Source organism: Sebastes fasciatus, chromosome 4 (assembly GCF_043250625.1).
Source record: "Sebastes fasciatus isolate fSebFas1 chromosome 4, fSebFas1.pri, whole genome shotgun sequence".
Classification (NCBI taxonomy): domain Eukaryota; kingdom Metazoa; phylum Chordata; class Actinopteri; order Perciformes; family Sebastidae; genus Sebastes; species Sebastes fasciatus.
Genome location: NC_133798.1, coordinates 37,416,297 through 37,435,660, shown reverse-complemented (window position 1 = coordinate 37,435,660; position 19,364 = coordinate 37,416,297). Strand labels below are relative to the sequence as shown.

Below are 19,364 nucleotides of genomic sequence, written 5' to 3'. Positions count from 1 at the left end.
TAAACATATTTTGAACATAATAAGATGTTTTTTTTTTTTATCATGAATTCATAATTTTAAAAATAAATAAGAGGTATGAAAATACACTTCCTAAGTTCACCACTAAGCATAGGACATTTTACAAAAAAATAAATGTTTTCTTCTTCAATAATTCGAAATAATGTGAAAACCGTATTAGTGGAAGGAACAATTTCAGATGAAAATATAATTTAAAACACACCACAAAAGACTCATAAGTGAAAGTCTCTTGCTCTTCTCTCACACACTCACTGGTTTACACACACACACACACACACACACACACACACAGAAATACAGATGCTACTGAGGCCACTAAAATAGTAAAAACATAACTCAAGTTGCAGTATTTTACCTTACAGTTGAGGATCGTATTCTGAGCTCAAAGCACTTACATTTTTTTTTTTTCCATGAAAGCCATTCCCATGATAAGTTACTGAATGTTACTGGCTGCAACAAGTGGTCTGCTTTCCACACTCTCCTTTTCATTGGATGAACAAAGTGTCAATCATCAGCCCGCTCAAAACGCTGCAGGATTCATATTGGGAGTGTCACTACCAGTATGCCTCCATGCACAGAAATGCACTCACACAGCTGCTGCAAAACGCTTTGCACTTCTAAAAGTGTGTTTTGGACTTGGAAAAAATGTATGCTATATTGTTTCTGCAGTTTTTTCCCAGTTAGTTTGACAAATGTGGTTTAATAGATAAAACTAAAAAAAATGTGTGTGAATTTACACCAAGTGTAAAAAAAGCAACAGCAAGTCAGATCGATTTAATTTTCTCTTTTAATTGATTGCAACACATTTTATAACCACACATTACAAAATGCACATCAAATATTTTATCAGGCTCAGTTTGCAACCTTATTGATAAGAAAAAAAAAACTACCAAAAATATGCTTTTACAAAATAAGACAATTATAATAAAGTAAATGCCACTTTGGATAACCGTAATCAAAAAACCCATTTTTTTATTCTACATAAAAAAAGCTTGACATAAATAAGTTAGTATAATTTCTCAGTGTTTTTACAAAATTATGTACATAGGTACATTGCAAAGATTTACACAAATACACAGGCATGGTGACTGCATTTTTTCTGAGACGAGCATGCTCTCTACTCGATCCAGGTGTACACTGGTCTCTTTGAATATAACCCACACTTTTAGGCAAATAAAGGGAAGCTTTTAGATGCTCACATTTGCATCCTCAGCAGGCTAAACAACATTGGTGTGACAAGTACAAACATAAATGGAAATTTAAGTCTAGGTTTTCACACAAAATAATGTGAAGTCAATTAAGGAGCACAGGCGGTGCTGGCAACCGTACTGAAGCAACCATGTATTTGGTATTGTAGGACATTCAACCCCTTTTTCAGAAAAAAACTCCTCTCTGAAGAGCATTAAGGCTGATGAAACAAAAAGGAATATAGTCAAGGAGAGGATGAGTTTACAACACAACCTGTGCAGTTTGTATGGTCTTTGTCCTTCAATATCTGAGTACCTCACAACTCCAAATCAAACACACCACTACAATGTGGCTGAGGTGTGCAGGAGAACTTGAGAAATAAAAAATAGATCATATTCCAGGATTCAATTGATGCTAAAAAAAAAAAAAGCACCGATCACAAAATAAATACCGGGTGATGTAAAGGAAGCCCTAACTGTCCTGTATTGATTTCCTGGGGAAATGGATCTAATAGGAGAACCTGCACTTGGTGACACTGACCAGAGGAAGGAAAAATAAAAACAACAGATGAGCTACATTTGTACCGTTCTTCACTGCTGAGTTAGGAAGATGACGGAGTGAAGATACACTGTTAAGAAACTGTAAGAAACCATGATTTTTTTGTTTTAAATGTAGCAATTAGGGACCGTGTCAAAGTCACACTGCGTTTCAGAAAATAAAAAAAACAGAACAGCATTTTGGAAACATGCATCAAACTACACTGCAATTCTTCAAGTCAAATCAAAAAATTCACACCTTTTTACATAAAGGATTTGTGTTCAAATCATAATGTTTTTCTTATGTGCTACATATGGAGAGAAATATAATATAATATGTATATTTATTTACACACAGGTAGTAAAAAAAAGGAGCAAAAAAGGAAATCAAACCTAATTGCACACTGCTACATTGACTGCTTTTCGAGGCAGTAACTTTTTTAATTGAGTGCCACAACTTTAGTGTTTCTATTCAGTGCTTCAACAGCGTCCTCCCCCGTCTTCAGGAGAGCTGATATGTTTCTGATGCTGTGTAGTTCCTCTTCCAAAGAAAAAAATAAAAATCGGCCAACACTGAGGTTTCCCACGTAAAAGGGGAAATACATCTTTGGCTCTGTGGGAAAATTAGATGAAGAAAAAAAACAAAATAAGAGGCTGCATGTTTGAACGTTTCAACTTATGACACTGAGCTTCATGCATCACTTTGCAGAAATACTTGTGAGAATGTACAGAACATTTTTATGCATATTTTTCAGTTAATAACATGGGAAATTTGTATTGCTCTACATCCTCTTGCACTTTGACAAAAAGAGGTGGAGGATTAACTTGCAAGCAAGAAAATAATATCCAAAAATATAGTGCGAAAAACATAAAATGACAGTCGACAGCTGAACTGATGCAAGAAATGTTTGTTCGCTCATTAATATGACTCTTTGTGCAAAATATTATAGGTGTAAAAATAGCAGAAGTTGTGATTATACATCAACACTTGCACTGTTTTGAATTATACACTTATAATAATTTATAGGATTTTTTTAGATGATGTAATGCATAAACTAGCATGCATGTAAACAAAGATCAGATATTTTCCAGAGAACTATAATGCTTCATCAAAAACACCATGTTTCTATATATTTCAGTGTACTAAAAAAATGTCCCTAAAAAGTTTTTTGTTTTTTTCAAAAATTAAAAAAATATACTAAAAAGACGTTTTGGTGTCTTTCCTCCACTGCAGCATTGACAGTTCACATCCTGCCACCACAATGCAGATTTCATGCCTATTCTCCCTCCACCGAGGCCAACAAGAGCACTTGATTTCAGAGCTGCACGGCTCTTCTGCACACTCTCCCGAGACAGATGTGTGTGTTGTAACATTAGTGTGCAAAGTGTGTGCAGCACTCACACACACACAGAGAGAGAGAGAGACAGAGAGAGAGAGAGAGAGAGAGAGAGAGAGAGAGAGATAGAGAGAGAGACCAGCCCCTTCCCGTCCCTGCTCTGCTCTGCTCTGAGGGCAGTGGCTGCTGACGTGTTACTACTACACTGTTGTTCAGCACTTGTTGTTTACAGTTTAGTCGGAAACTCAAGGCTCAGGCTGTGGCAGACAGAGGTTGTAGTAAAAAAAAAAAAAAGGTGTAAATGTGCAGCCATATTTTTACTGGTTTTGACTCATAACTCCTCTTGCATCTATCATAATCGAGTGTAAAAAAATATATATGAAAGCTTTGGTGAAGTGTATCAGCTTTAGTGACCACTTTTATGCACACTTATTACTAAATGAATGGAACATAAAAAGGAGGATCTTTGCTTGTCAAAAGCTGCACACTTGTTTGAAATCCAAATTAAAAAAAAACTTTATTTAATCTGACCTGCAAACTGAGTTACATAATGATACAAGTGGATAGAATTTAAATAACGATTTTGTGGAATTTGTTTTTGTTTTTGTTTAATTTACATCTGTTTTTCGAGGCAAACAATAGCTGGAAGAAGGGGGCACATATAGTCTGGCTTTTCTACACTGATGCTGCTGCAGCTATACACCATGCAGAAGTCCTTACACAAAAAAACTATTTTTTTTTTTAAACAAAAAGTTGCATTAAAGTCAAAAACAGTTGCTTACCGTTGTATCGTCCTCACGTTTGCCTCTTGGGACTGGTCTTTCTGGGTGTGTGTTCTGTGGAGAGGCTCAGGTTTGGACAAGTGACCTCATCTGAGCTGGTGTGTGACCTCTTATTCTGGGCCGAGGGGTCTGCAAAAAGCAACGTGAACAGTCAGTAAAAAAAAAAGTACTGAAAAGATATTAAATTGTGTCTAATGTATCTGTGCATACTAGCCAGACTTCTTATATGCAAAATTTGCATTATGTCACAATTTTGGAGATTAATTATTTGCAGTGCCTGATGAGTGATCGATATGTTGCAATAAGCTGCAGCCTGGCTATACCTGCTAAACACAGTGAAAATAGTGGTAATTTTGGTGCAAAAAAAAAAAAAAAAAGTACTGAAAAGATAAAAAATGATGTCTAATTTATCTGTGCATGCAAGCCAGACTTCCAATATGCAAAATGTGCATTATGTCACAATTTTTGAGATAAATTATTTGCAGTGCCTGATGAGTGATCGATGTTCCAATAAGCTGCAGAAATCTAGTGAAAATAGTGGTCATTTTGGTGCAAAAAAAAGTATTGAAAAGATATAAAATTATGTCTAATTTATCTGTGCATGCTAGCCAGACTTCTAAGATGCAAAATGTGCATTATGTCACAGTTCTGGAGAGACATTTTTTTCCAGTGCCTGATGAGTGATCGATATGTGGCTACCTGCAGAAAGTGACAATAGTTGGTGCAAAATAGTGAAAATAGTGATCATTTTTGGTGCAAAAAAAAAAAAAAAGTACTGAAAAGATATAAAATTATGTCTAATTTTAGCTGTGCATGCTAGCCAGACTTCTAATATGCAATTAATGGAGATAATTATATATTATTTTCCAGTGCCTGATGAGTGATCGATATGTTCCAATAAGCTGCATCCTGGCTATACCTGCTAAACGTGACGCACAAACACAGTGAAAATAGTGGTCATTTTGGTGAAAAAAAACAAAAAAACAAAAAGCACTGAAGAGATATCATGCCAGCCAGACTCCTAATATGCTAAATTTACATTATGTCACAATTTTGGAGAAATAAAATATTTCCAGTGCCTGATGATTAGTGATCGATATGTTGCAATAAGCTGCAGCCTGCCTATACCTGCTAAACGTGACGCACAAATACAGTGAACATAGTGGTCATTTTGGTGCAAAAAAAAATAAAAATAAAAAATCATGTGTAATTTATCTGTGCACGCTAGCCAGACTTCTAATATGCAAATAATGGAGATAATTATACATTATTTGCAGTGCCTGATGAGTGATCGATATGTTCCAATAAGCTGCAGCCTGCCTACCTGCAGAACGTGACGCAGAAATACAGTGAAAATAGTGGTCATTTTGGTGCAAAAAAAAAAAGTTCATGTCTAATTATTCTTATTCTTCTAATATGCAAAATTTGCATTATGTCGAAATTTTGGAGATAAATTATTTGCAGTGTCTGATGAGTGATCGATATGTGGCTACCTGCAGAAAGTGACAATAGTTGGTGCAAAATAGTGAAAATAGTGGTGATTTTGGTGCAGACGTACCGTGGCTTGCAGGTCTTTTCCTCAGCCCGGTGCACTGCTCCGTGCACTCCATCTGCAGCCCGTCAGCCCGGTCGGTGTCCTCCACAACACAGCTATGATTCCCGTTTAGATCCACCTTGTTATTCCCGGCGGAGCAGACGCCCTTCTTCTCTCTCCTCCTGCCCGGCTGCCTGCTGTAGAAGCCGGGCACGTCCCTGCAGTCCACCGGTTCCCAGTGGAGCCGGTGGCCGTTGGGCAGCGGAGAGTGAGCGGCGAAGTCGAAGCCCCACTTGGCCGAGGCGGCGTCCTCCATCTCCCGCAGATGTCCCTTTAAATCCCTCTTTAACTCTTCGTGGTCCACCGAGCCGAAGAGGCTCCGGCAGGCGGACGGTTTCGGGTGATCCGCCAGCCGGGAGGAGTCGGTGCGCTCCAGCGTCGGGCTGCCGTTGGAGAGGCGAACATCGGACATTTTTTTACCAACCGCCGGAAAAAAAACAAGAAAAGATTTTGAATTCAAGCAGCCGTTGGAGCGTTCCAGTTCTCCAACCGCTCAGAACCAACGGCTATCTCCTCTCGCGCTGCGCAAAGATCCACAACAACCGTTAAAGAGGACGTTATGCCATTCAGACGTCGGTTGGAGACGGTAACGGTGGCGGTGGCGGAGACGGTAACGGCTGGAGCCCGGTGGAGTCTCCACGGAGCATCAACACGCAGCGTCCCGGTGAAGTGAAGCCGCTCTGTCAGTCAGTCTGGTCCCGTAGTGAGAGAGGAGAGGAGAGGAGAGCTGCGGACACAAACCTGCTCAGTACCCAATATGGCGATTGAGAGATGTAGTCGGGATTGAGAGTGGAGCTCCACTACAGAGAGGAGGGGGGGTTGAGGAAAAAAATGATTGACACTCTGAGCTATTTAAATGTGAAGAAGGTCGCTGATTGGTCGATGAGCTTGAGCCCGCCCACTCCTCTTAAGGTGGACTAGCTAGTTGCGGCAAGCAGGTTTACAGCTTGCAGATCAGACTGTATACACAGAGTCTGTGCACCAAATCCAAGCTTTTCTTCAAATTTAACACTGCTATGGCAACAAAAAATTTAAAAAATTTAAATTGCAACTATCCTCAAAACAGTTTCAATTAAGGCTGTATTTAATATTTAATTAATTGTAAATTAATCACACATTTTTTACCTGTTCAAAATGTATCTTAAAAGGAGATTTGTCAAGTATTTAATACTCCTATCAATATATGCTGTTTTATGCAAATATATATTATTGGAAATCAGATAACAACACAAAACAATGACAAATATGGTCCAGAAACCCTCACAGGTACTGCATCTAGCATTACGAATATGCTCAAATTATAATATGTCAAACTGCAGCCCAACAGGCTGGTTGAGCATACAGCATGTCTGCATATTACACCAAATCAAACTGTATAGAGTTCTGTGCATCAAATCCAAGCTTTTCTTCAAATGTAACACTGCTATGGCAACAAAAAGATTAAAACATTTAAATTGCAACTATCCTCAAAACAGTTTCAAATAAGGCTGTCAATATTTAATTAATTGTAAATTAATTCTTATCTGTTCAAAATGTATCTTAAAAGGAGATTTGTCAAGTTTGTCAAAATATTCAAACTAGGGCTGTCAATCAAAATTTTAATATTTAATCACGATTAATCGCATGATTGTTCATAGTTAATCAAATTAATCTGACATTTTTTTATCTGTTCAAAATGTACCTTAAAAGGGAGATTTGTCAAGTATTTAATACTCTTGGACCAGCTAGTTGCAGCAGGTTTACAGCATGTCTGCATATTACACCACATCAGACTGTATACACAGAGTTCTATGCACCAAAAACAAGCTTTTCTTCAAATTTAACACTGCTATGGCAACAAAAACATTAAAAATGTAAATTGCAATGGACCAGCTAGTTGCAGCAGGTTTGCAGCATGTCTGCATTATTACACCAGATCAGACTGTATACACAGAGTTCTATGCACCAAAAACAAGCTTTTCTTCAAATATAACACTGCTAAAGCAACAAAACATTTAAATTGCAACTATTCTCAAAACAGTTTCAATTAAGGCTGTAAATCGATTAAAATATTTAATTAATTATAAATAATCTCACATTTTTTATCTGTTCAAAATGTACCTTAAAAGGGAGATTTGTCAAGTATCAACATGGGAGTGGGCAAATATGATTGATTTATGTAAATATATGTATATATTTATGATTGGAAATCAATTAACACAAAGCAATGACAGATATTGTTCAGAAACCCTCACAGGTACTGCATTTAGCATAACAAATATGCTCAAATTATAACAATGCAAACTGCAGCCCAACAGGCTGGTTGAGCATACAGCATGTCTGCATATTACACCAAATCAAACTGTATAGAGTCTGTGCACCAAATCCAAGCTTTTCTTCAAATTTAACACTGCTATGGCAACAAAAACATTACAAATTTAAATTGCAGCTATCCTCAAAACAGTTTCAATTAAGGCTGTAAATCAATTAAAATATTTAATTAATTGTAAATTAATTAAATAAATTTTTATCTGTTCAAAATGTATCTTAAAAAGGAGATTTGTCAAGTATTTAATACTCTTATCATCATGGGAGTGGGCAAATATGCTTGATTTATGCAAATATATATATATATTCATTATTGGAAATCAATTAACAACACAAAACTGATGGCCCGGACACTTTTATGGCACAGCTGGACATTTAGCAGCTATTATTGTTGTTGAAATATGAGCTATAATAGCGAGCGTAAATCTGAAGTATCAGAGTGTGTCACAGAAAAGAAAGAAATCTCATCACAACACACCAGTGGTCACAATTTATGAATAACTGAGCATTGTCAAAAATATGTTTTTATCTGTTCAAAATGTACCTTAAAAAGGAGATTTGTCAAGTATTTAATACTCTTATCAACATGGGAGTGGGCAAATATGCTTGATTTATGCAAATGTATGTATATATTTGATATTGGAAAATCAATTAACAACACCAAACAATGACAGATATTGTCCAGAAACCCTCACAGGTACTGCATTTAGCATAAAATAAATATGCTCAAATTATAACATGGAGAACTCAAGGCCAACAGCTGTCAGGTGCCTTTTTAGACATTTAAAAAAAAAATTAATAATGTGTGAAGAAAAAGTCATGCAGTGTGCTGACCTGACTATGACTTGCCCCAAACTGCATGTGATTATCATAAAGTGGGCATGTCTGTAAAGGGGAGACTCGTGGGTACCCATAGAACCCATTTTCATTCACATATCTGGAGGTCAGAGGTCAAGCGACCCCTTTAAGATGGCCATGAGTTTTTCCTCGCCAAAATTTTGCGCAAGTTTGGAGCGTTATTTAACCTCCATCCCGACAAGCTAGTATGACATGGTTGGTACTAACTGAAGATCTAAAACTGAGCCCGCTACAACCTCCAAAAGATCGTTTGCATTAAAGAAATTATTGGCGTTAAAACTAAATTTGTTTAATTATTGCATTAACTCTGACAGCCCTATCATCAACACAACACTACTTTGATTATTTAAAAAAAAATTAAATGTTGCATTTTAATTGTTTTCCAACATGTTTTTATTTATTAGTTTACTTTTTTATTATTTCAGCTATCAAATTAGAAAAAAAAATATATTTGGGCTAAAATTGTAATATTAACTGGTAGACATGTATAATGCAATTTTTAATAAAAACTGCATCCTAACAGCAAAAACTAGGATCAAAACAATATGCTGTAAGATTGATAAAATCTGTTAAAATTAAATTGCTTATAAACATTCCACCTTAAAATAAATTTCATATCTGAAAATACATAGGCTAAAGCTTCAAGGTGTGGGCCCTCTGTGGAAGTAGGTATACTCCCTCAATGTCAAAACCATCCAACGATGGCCAATGAAGAAAAATAAATCTGCAATTTGGGTAAATGTGCATCCTTATGGGATGGTATTTCCACCAATTCTCTGGAGCTGAGAGGGGTAGGTCAAGGTCAGCACACACACCAGACCCTGTCCTCATGTCCACAGGCCCCCAGGAGAAAAAGAGAAGAACAGATGTACAAGGACTAGAGAGCCACACGCACATCTGCACATTAAGAAGTCTGCAAATGCAAAAAAATAAATATCCAAAAATAAATAAAAGGTCCTGCATGTTGAAAGTTATTAATAGTTATTTACACCACAGTGAAAATGTTGTACGGTTGGGGGGAAAATCTAATGTCAATCTTTAAAAAAAATATTCCACTAATAGATATATAAAATTTATGGAATCTAAAAATAATCTGCAAACAAGATTAGTTTATTTGGGAATTTATCCAAAACCTCGTTCTTTTCTTTCTGGTCCGGTTTACACCTTCCACCACTAAGACAGAAAACAAACATCCACATGAAGACAGATGTTGGCCTCATGTTCACATCAAACTGAAAAAACACTTGCTTAAAATAGAACTATAATCTGTTTGCGAGAAATGATGTGATTTAATTTTACTGTGAGCAATTATTTACCTTTGGGGGTCACAGCAGGGTGCGTGGTGCAGCTGTGGGAGCCTGCAGCATCACCATTATGAGATTATGGAGCAATGCTGCTCCCTAGTGGACGCTTTCCAAGAAGTCAGCAGGCAACAATCTTTATATCAAATGCCTTTTTAATACCATAGCTTTAGATAAACGTCACATCTGTACATATTTATACGACGACCACGGGCAATCACTAAGGGTTTAAGCTCATACTTGCCAACCTTGAGACCTTAAAAATATGGAAGATTTCAAAACCAAAGTGGGAGGTCTGGGGGACGGAAAACTGGAGTTTCAGAGACTTTGTTTCCTGCATTCTGGTGACTTTTAAAGAATGAAAATAACAAAATAATAAGTACACTGCAACAGCATTTTTTGTTAAATAGACCTACTTTTAATTCTCAAGAAAGAAAAATCAATAATTCGCCCCTCTGGGGTGAACTTCTGTGAATCTCTGGTACAAACTAATATTCATCAGTTTTCATTCATTCATTTTTTTGTCCCATCTTGAGTATTTCTTTCTCTTAGCTCTCTCCATTTCTCTCTCAGTCTCTCACCCACTGAAGGCCCTTTCGGACAACGCGACAACGGCACCACTGCGCTCTGAAACCTGTTATATCCACTGGCTTGCGCCACGCCAGCTTAGCTGTGATGCTGTGATGTGTGGCGAGCACAGCTCAAACCGTGCTGCTGTGTTGCGAGCAGCTCTCCTCCGCTCGGAAAAGACATTTGTTGTGGCTCTATTAAACTACGCCAAAAAACCCAGTATTTTCCAAGATATCAGTCCATCCACGTCTCCTCACTGACCCCCGCTGGTCGCCTACCTTCCCAGTCAGTCCACCATACAGTAGGTCATAGGTCAAACTGGTCCCTTGCGAGCAGCAGACAGCCTTCAGAGGCTGAGCCACTTGATGATGTAGAAGTTCCTCTTGCCCACTCTGAGCAAGCTAAGTCCGTTGGACAGGATATGGAGTTTGGGGATCAGTACCTGCTCTGGTTTGTCTGCCCGCCTGTGGTTGATCCACACGGCTCCGTCCGAAACCATTTGATATCTACGAACAAACATTTCAACACTCGGTTAGTGAAGAGTTTCCTCTACGTAACCTGTCTGATATAGTCAGGACATTAACTCGCATTGCTGCAAAACACATCACGAACATGCTAATTTATCCAGCTTTCACCAGTCTTTACACACTTTGTATTCTGAAGCCTGAAATCTAACGGAAGTATCGAAGTAAACTATGAAAATTCCAATCAAATATCAAAACTGCAGTATATCACTCATCTGACATATTAATCTGTGTACTGTGCTCACACCAGACACATTTTCCATTTCAAAATTCCATACTTTTCTAGACTCAAATTTCCAGACTTGCTGTGACAAGACTACGGTACTTTTGCCTTTACATATGGCTTACAATCACCGACTTTTGCTTATTGTGGCCGTTCAGTCCACACTGCTATGCAGAAAGTTGGACAACGTTCCACTGTCAAACATCCTGAACTTGGGGGCAGCACTGTTTTGCAGTGTGACGTACAGTAAAGGCAGCGCTGCGTAGGAGTGTGCGTTCAGTTGCACGCCATACTTCTTTGCCTTGCTTTCAACGACATCAAGCTCGCTCTGGCTTGCGCTCTCTCACACAGTGGTAAACATTTTGGCTGCACTGGCTGCTCCAAATGCCATGAAAAACACTCTGCGTATGATCAATTTATTTTTAGAAATTCAGAATTTTATAGTTTAGAAAACAGAATAGGGGCAAACAAATATTTTTCCATGCTTGTCCAGACCTGGAAATTACTAAAATCTAATTCTATACTTTTCCATACAGAGTAGGAACGCTGTGCAATATCCAGAAGTGGTATATCTCAACTATCTTACTGTTTTATAGGTCACAGCAAATACAGATTTTCCATTTATAATATATATTTTTATTCTTCTATATTTTTATTACTGCTTTATAAGTGTGAATGCACCGTCAGGGTTGCCACTTAATTTTGTTGTACTCTGTGCCGTGACAATAAAGGAACTCTATTCTATTTTAAAAACATCATAGATCATAAAAACTGTCGTGAAAAATATCACATAACAAAGTCATTGTATATTCAAAAATGTCATAATATACTGTCATCAAAGTGTCATAGTATAGTATGTTATAAAAATATCATTTTATAAAGTCATAATATAATATGTCATCAAAGTGTCATAGTATAGTATGTTATAAAAATATCATTTTATAAAGTCATAATATAATATGTCATCAAAGTGTCATAGTATAGTATGTTATAAAAATATCACATAAAGTCATATGTCCTAAAAATATTTTTAAAAGTCATAGTGTAGTATTTCATAAAAAATGTCATATCAAGTTATAGGATTATGTCATGAAAAATATAATTTTAAGAAAGTCATAGTATAGAATGGAGAAAAAAAATTCATAAAAAGTCATAATATGAAGTTTCAAATGTCCCTCACAAAGAGCCCAAGAGCCTATAATGAGGTTTTCAATTATTTTATAGAAGAAACTGTTAATTGTTAAATAAGTGATAGATTAATAAATAATGAGAATAATCATTAGTTATAGCTCTACTGGAATATGTTCTTAAAAGTAAAATGAAACAGAACATGAGACAATAACGTATTGTTTGTTTAGATTTGTGTTGCTGCTCTAATAACATGCAGTTGGAAAGTATTTTAACAGCAACATCTGTTTCTGAACACGGTGACTCATTTACGCTTAATAAAAAATGCAAAGAACATTCTGTCAACATTTTGCTTTGGAACATCTTTCTTCTGAACAAACCACCTCTAAAAAGTAAGGGAGAAAATCTGTTTTTGTAACTTGGGAGGACTGACCCTTTAACGTTCATATAAGCACTCTGTGGTTTCATTTATTATCAAGAATTGTCAATATCTACCCTGGAAGAACACTTTGGTTGAATTCAGCAACGATAGCACAGCGTTTCATTAACAGTTGCAACAACAAAGTTGACTGACCCCAAAATGAAAAGTGAACTGATTTAAACTGCCGATTATAATATTTCAGTTTTCTCAACAGCATAATCTTGAGCTAACAGCCAACGTTAGCGGTGCATTTTCTAACATAGATCATATCTTTTGAACGGGTGATTTAACTGGAATCAGTGCCTACCCTTTGGGTCCGTGTGGGATGGCGCTGGCCCTGCGACAGGCGTCTATCACGGTGGTACCCGGCTCCAGCAGCAGCTCGTGGAACGGAGCCTCCCTGAAGAGCTCCTGAAGCTCCTCGTCACTCATTTCCTCCAAGGCCTGCACGCTGCTGTGGTACAGTGCGTTGGTACATCTGCAAAAAATAATATATAATATGACTTTACTTGTCTGATTTGGTAGATTATCCCCTCTGCAAGGAGGTCAGAGGTCACGGCCAGCTACAGAACAGTGAGCCTAGTGGAGTTCCTTTCTCAGCTACACTCATTTATTCTCCAATTGAATGAAATCCTGCTGTCTTTAAACCAAATATAAATAAATAAAACATAACATGTAGAAAACTGTAATTATACTGAATAAAATAGCATTAAATACCACATTAAATACAAACACATGCAGCATGTTCTGACCTCTTTGCACTCTCCAGGCCCTCTTTTCCATGCACCAGTTTGGTCACCTCTGCCGCCAGTCGTTTATGTGCGAGGCGTTTACCCGGATCCTCTCTCTGCTGCTCCATCAGCCTCTCCACCTCCGCCAGAGGCAGGAAGGTGAACAGCTTCAGGTACCTGCGAAAACAGCACACAGTATACCTCAGCCTCCTGTTACAGTACACAGAATAATAGCTACATTTACAGTATGTTAGGTTCAAAATAAAAAATAAGGGAATAAATAAATAAATTACTTGATAAATACATTATGTCATTAAATATAGCAAAGATATTTAAAATAAATGTAGTCATTAATTAATTGATAAAATGTGACATAAATTGTCATTTCTGTTTTCATTTGCTTCTTTATTTATTTATCTTTGTATTAATTCCCCTAATATTTACTCTTGTGTTTACTTTTGCATTCATTTTTTTTATTTATTTTTAAATGTTTGTATTTATTTATGCATTTATTTATGTAGTTGATAAGCAGAAGCAGACACCGTTTAGCTAACTAACATACAGTCACCCCATGATGACACATGTTGAGTGACAGCCCCTTCATTTGCATAATGAGGCAGAAATGCATAAAAAAATTTAAACAGAAATGTGTAAATAAATGTATAAAGAAAAGAATACAGAAATAAATAAGTTTGGAGAAATAAATGGGGGTGAAATGCAAAGGGAAAATCATCCAGAAATAAATAAATAAATACACACATTTAAAAATAAATATAATTTAAATGCAAAAAAAAAAATGCAACAATAAATAAATACATTTTAAAAATAATAAAAAATATATAAATAAATAAAAGTGAAAATTAAACAGAAGAGTGAATAAATAAGGGAATTAATAAAAAGATAAATAAATATGTAAATTAAAACTGAAATATCAATTTATGTCACATTTTATCAATTATTGAATGGCTACATTTATTTTTCATATTATTTTTGCTACATTTAATAACATATTTATTCATTTATTTTATTTTTACAGGTTCCTTCCTCCATATTGCACTCTTCATCATATCTTTATATGATAAGACCTCTCGACAGGCTTCATCTCCACCTACCCTTCCACACTGGCGTCAGGCTGCCTGAGAAAGAACTGGTAGAGTTCAAAGGGAGACGTCTTGTCTCTGTTGAGCCACACCGCGTTGCCCGCCGTCTTCCCCAGCTTGTCCCCGGCAGTGCTGGTCACCAGCGGGATGGTCAGGCCGTACACCTCCTCGCCGCTCACCCTGCAGAGAAATCAGGATTTATTAACCAAGTGTTGCATGTCTGATGAAGGTATTTTAAAACTTTTGAGTGGAATTGGTTCACATTGGTGAATTCTGCTGATTCCAGCTTGTTAAATGTGAATATCTTCTGGTTTCTTTAGTCCTCTGTGACATTTAACTGAATATATAGGAGTTGTGGACAAAACAAGACATTTGAGGACGTCGTCTTGGGCTCTGGGAAAAACGTTTTTCACCATTTTATAGACCAAACAAATAATCAATAGATTAATCAACAATGAAAATAATCATGAGTTGCAGCCCTAGATCAGCTGATCTCAACCACTGGGCTGGGTGGTAGGCCTCAGAGCACCATCTAGTGGACCACGGAGGTACTTCAAATGGTTAGATTAACCTCTTCAAAATCTGACAGCCACTATTCTGTCTTTCAGAGGTTGTAGGGGGCTCAGTTTTAAAGCTAGAGTTTAGATACTGGTATCATATGAAACAAAAAAAAATCTCAGGAATCCATTGGTAACCATGTCATACTAGCTTGTCGGGAAGAGCGCAAAATAACTCTCCAAAGTTATGCTAAACTCTGGCGAGGAAACAATGGCATGACCATTTTCAAAGGGGTCCCTTGATCTCTGACCTCAAGATATGTGAATGAAAATGGGTTCTGTGGGTACCCACGAGTCTCTCCTTTACAGACATAATGCTCTCGGATGCAGTGACACAAAATGGAAAGTGATGTTGGAGACAACCCTGCTCCAGTAAAAGCTCCACAGCGTGTCGTGAGGACCCTGAATACTTTGGATTCCTAATGGCAGGCAGTGATGTGATGCTGAGAGGAAGCTGAATACTTATGCGTGTCATTTCACCTGACAGTGACATAACACTTATCTATAACCCAGTTTGTCATTTATTTGGGAGGGTGGTCCTTGGAAATTGTTTATTAATCAGAAGTGAGCCTCAAGTTGCAAAAAGGTTGAGAACCCCAGTTCACACAAGATCTTAAAAGGGACTGTTTGTAACTTTCTAAGCGTATAAATGTACCGGGTCGGGATCCCATGCGGCTCGCATATGCGCGCTAGCGTGTGGCCGGAGTCCCTGCTCTGCTGCCTGCTTGCCTTCACACACACAACGCGCGCGTTCTCGCTCTCTCGCTCCCCCTCTAGACGTGCATGCTGCTCACTCCACACTGCAGAAGAGTTAGTTTAGCTCTGAGAATATCTAGTGAATGTTCAGTGGACGTTTGTGCAGAAATAACTGCTGCAGCTCCTCCAGACCAACAGAGGTTTCCCGTGTCTTGTGAAGTGACGGAGCTCTGCAGAGAGAAACGTTATCAGCGGGGCTGAAGCAGGAAGAGAAACGTTACCGTCTCCGACCGGGTGCCGGTGTCTCCCTGCGGGCGCAGTCGGGAGGCAATAACGTTTCTCTTCCTGCATCAAAAAGCCAACACTAGGATCAGCATTGATTCATGGAGAGACCTTGGTCTGGTCAGCTAACATTACTGCCAAGCAGCTGAAATATAGAGTGATATTGTGCTTTTAGCTGACGTGTGTCGCCTCACTGTGTCGAGCGATGCTCCTTCATGTCTATGTAGAGCGAGCAAACGCAAACCCAACGCTGACTTTAGTCGACTTAACGGCCACAGGTGTCGCTGTTAACAAGCATTTGTGAAAGTTACAAACAGTCCCTTTAAATGAACAGAATTTTAAACGAGGTTTGGAACAAAGCTCTCTGAAATAACTTGTTGTACTCTTTTAAAGTAGGATGCACATTTACTTGTGGATGTAATCGTGCCCAGACATCAGGTTGCCCAGCTGGTCGGTGCCCCCCAGCTGGATCCTGCAGCCGTAGACCTGGTTCAGGTGGTGGAAGTCGTGAGCCTGGAACACCTGGTAGGTGAACTCAGTGAGACTCATCCCGTCGTCGCTCCTCATCCGGGTCTGGACGCTGTGTCTGCTCAGCATGGTCCCCATCCTGAAGTGTCTCCCAGCCTCCGAGAGAAACCCCACCACGTCCCGGTCCTTGTACCAGCTCAGGTTGTTGAGGACGGTCACGGTGCCCAGGTTCCTGCAGCCCTCCTGGAGGAAGAGCAGCTCATGGTTGGTGAAGATCCTCTGCAGACTCTCCCGGATGCTGCGGGTGTTCTCCGCCGCAGCCTCCTCGCTCATCCGCTCTCTGTCGCTCGTTTTCCCGCTGGGGTCTCCGATCTGAGCCGTGGCGCCTCCGAGCACCGCCAGGACGTGGTGGCCGGCGCTGCGGAAGTGCAGCAGGCCGATGACGGCCAGCAGGTTGCCCACATGGAGGCTGTCTGCGGTGGGGTCGAAGCCGCAGTAGACGGTCTGAGCACCGGACTGGAGCAGCCTGGGGAGCCGGTCCTGAGCTGCGTCCTGCGGGAAAGAGTCCTTCACGAGGCCGCGTTTATTGAGAGAGAAGAGGAGGCCGCTGGGTGCAGGAGGAGAACTGTGGAGGTTAGACCTTAATGAGAGGTAAAGACGAGGTCTCCTGAGCAGAAGACAGGATGCATGACAGCAGGTCCTCACCATGGAGGCAGACATGATGCACAATGTGACCTGAAGAGCCCGGAGGAGGAGGAGCTGATCAGGGGGAGTTTGGGGAGGAGAGCTCCTCTAGTGGACTGGATCCAAAGCACAATGACAACACAAAGATAGATCACAAACCAGGTAAACTGGTACCTCAAATCTTTTCACTTTTTCACTTTTTCACTTTTTAGAAGCTTTATTAATTTCCATCAAATAAATACAGACATACAATATTTCAGCAATTACACAACAACATTTCAATAAAATTATTACATCAGATCAATAAACATAACAGGAACTCTACTTTTTACACTAAATTCATATCCTCCCGTATCCGCATTAAAGTGCTTCCATCATTTTGTTTGTTATAAAAACATTCCCAATTTTCCCAATTTGTTTAACCTCTGCTTCATTATATTTCCCTCTGTCCCTGAGTAGGTAGTCCCGAACCATTGTGAGGCCAACCTTTGCCACTGAATCTGGTGATATACTGTATAAAATTTCTTAAAAACCATTAGATTCCTACACTTCTAGATTCCTTCTTTGACACAATTAATGACAGCCCACCATCTTTCACATTTTTTATATTCATTTGGATCAACCACACCATATAAAACATCATTTTCATTTGGGTCTCTATAAAGCTCGGTTAGCCAAGGCCTTAGAACTCCCCACACCATCTGAGAAAAGGGACAAAACCAAGAAGATGGGCCACATTTTCATCATCATTACAATTCAGTACGGATCAACTGATAATAGGGGTCTAACGATACGATACGATACGATTTCCATGGTTCCGATACGATTCAGGCTGATATTTGGCTCATCTAGAGCGATACGACACGATACGATACGATTCAATGATTTGAAATCGATACAGTAACTTTTTTTGCCAAAAATTCAGTCAGTGTGACTGTGAAATAAATAACACTTTATAATTTCTTTGAACTCCAAAATATATAAATAGATTGACTGATAGTAATGAATAATGTTTCTATATTATATGAAGCCATAACACTGATTTTACACATGAAATAAGGCATGCTACTTAAAGGTCCCATATTGTAAAAGGTGAGATTTTCATGTCTTTTTTAATTATAAAGCAGGCTTAAGTCCTATATAAATACTGTGAAACTATCGAAACACTCAATCCACAGGGAAATACACACAGCCCGTATTCAGATTCAGATATACGGTTCAGTTTTGCATCCCTAATAGAAACCTAGTTTAGGTGTGAGGAGTTATTACCTGTTGATTTGTTGGTTTGTCCGTTTGGACGATAACTCCAAAAGTCAGAAATGGATTTGAAAGAATTTTTTTGGAGGGGTGGGGTTTGGCACAGTGAACAATCCATTCGATTTTGGTGGCGATCCAGATCATGATCCGGCTTCGGGAATTGTTTTTAATAACTCCGCTCAGCCTGTGCATTAACACCACAGGCCACCACAGGGGGGCAGCGACGTACCTGAACCCTGCCTTGGCGGAGGTCTGCGCTCTCCGAGTGCACTTCTAGTATTAACTCTATTATTTAAATTCAAACAAACAGAATGCAAAATGTGGTGGATTTAAAAATCATTTTATTTTGAAATCCATTCAATGTCAACTTGTTCCATTGTTTAAATGACTAGATATACATTCATCAAACATTTACAGCATTGTTACCAAGCCACAGTACACATTAACAACACATCCAAAGACAGTCTCTGTTGTCTCTTTGCATGACACTATAGCCACAAAAACCAAACTCCATGAAATCCAGGAAGAAGAAAAAATTAAAATAAATCAAATATCTAACTCCTATGACTGCTGCCCCCTCCCCCCTCCACCCCTGGTAACATCTTTCTGTCAGTTTTGGAAAAATAAAAAATAAAGGTCAAATCAATAATCAATATTGTTGTTGGTGTTTGTGTGTGCTGTAAGGCAGAGCACTATAAACTCCCTCCAGAGAGAGAAAGAGAGACAGAGATAGAGAAGGAAGAACAGTATCTTCTATGTCCTGAGCTAGTTCAACAAAGGAAGACTAAGTTTCCCTGATACA

The 19,364-nt window shown here is 38.6% G+C and overlaps 2 protein-coding genes across 2 annotated transcripts; both read right to left on the bottom strand.

Annotated features, from left to right (window-relative positions):
• Positions 1-787: 787 nt before the first annotated feature.
• On the bottom strand, positions 788-6,551 carry cdkn1bb (cyclin dependent kinase inhibitor 1Bb). Its single transcript, XM_074634289.1, has 3 exons — positions 5,420-6,551; positions 3,862-3,990; positions 788-2,355 (listed from the first exon to the last, which is right to left on the bottom strand). Exons 1-2 carry the CDS (start codon positions 5,865-5,867, stop codon positions 3,875-3,877), a joined length of 564 nt encoding a protein of 187 aa, XP_074490390.1. The 5' UTR covers positions 5,868-6,551; the 3' UTR covers positions 788-2,355; positions 3,862-3,874.
• A 2,444-nt stretch (positions 6,552-8,995) lies between these two features.
• On the bottom strand, positions 8,996-17,390 carry yars2 (tyrosyl-tRNA synthetase 2, mitochondrial). The gene is made up of 5 exons (XM_074634235.1): positions 16,563-17,390; positions 14,631-14,798; positions 13,540-13,695; positions 13,095-13,265; positions 8,996-10,997 (listed from the first exon to the last, which is right to left on the bottom strand). The coding sequence occupies exons 1-5, from the start codon at positions 17,339-17,341 to the stop codon at positions 10,838-10,840; spliced, it is 1,434 nt and encodes a 477-aa protein (XP_074490336.1). The 5' UTR covers positions 17,342-17,390; the 3' UTR covers positions 8,996-10,837.
• Positions 17,391-19,364: the final 1,974 nt, after the last annotated feature.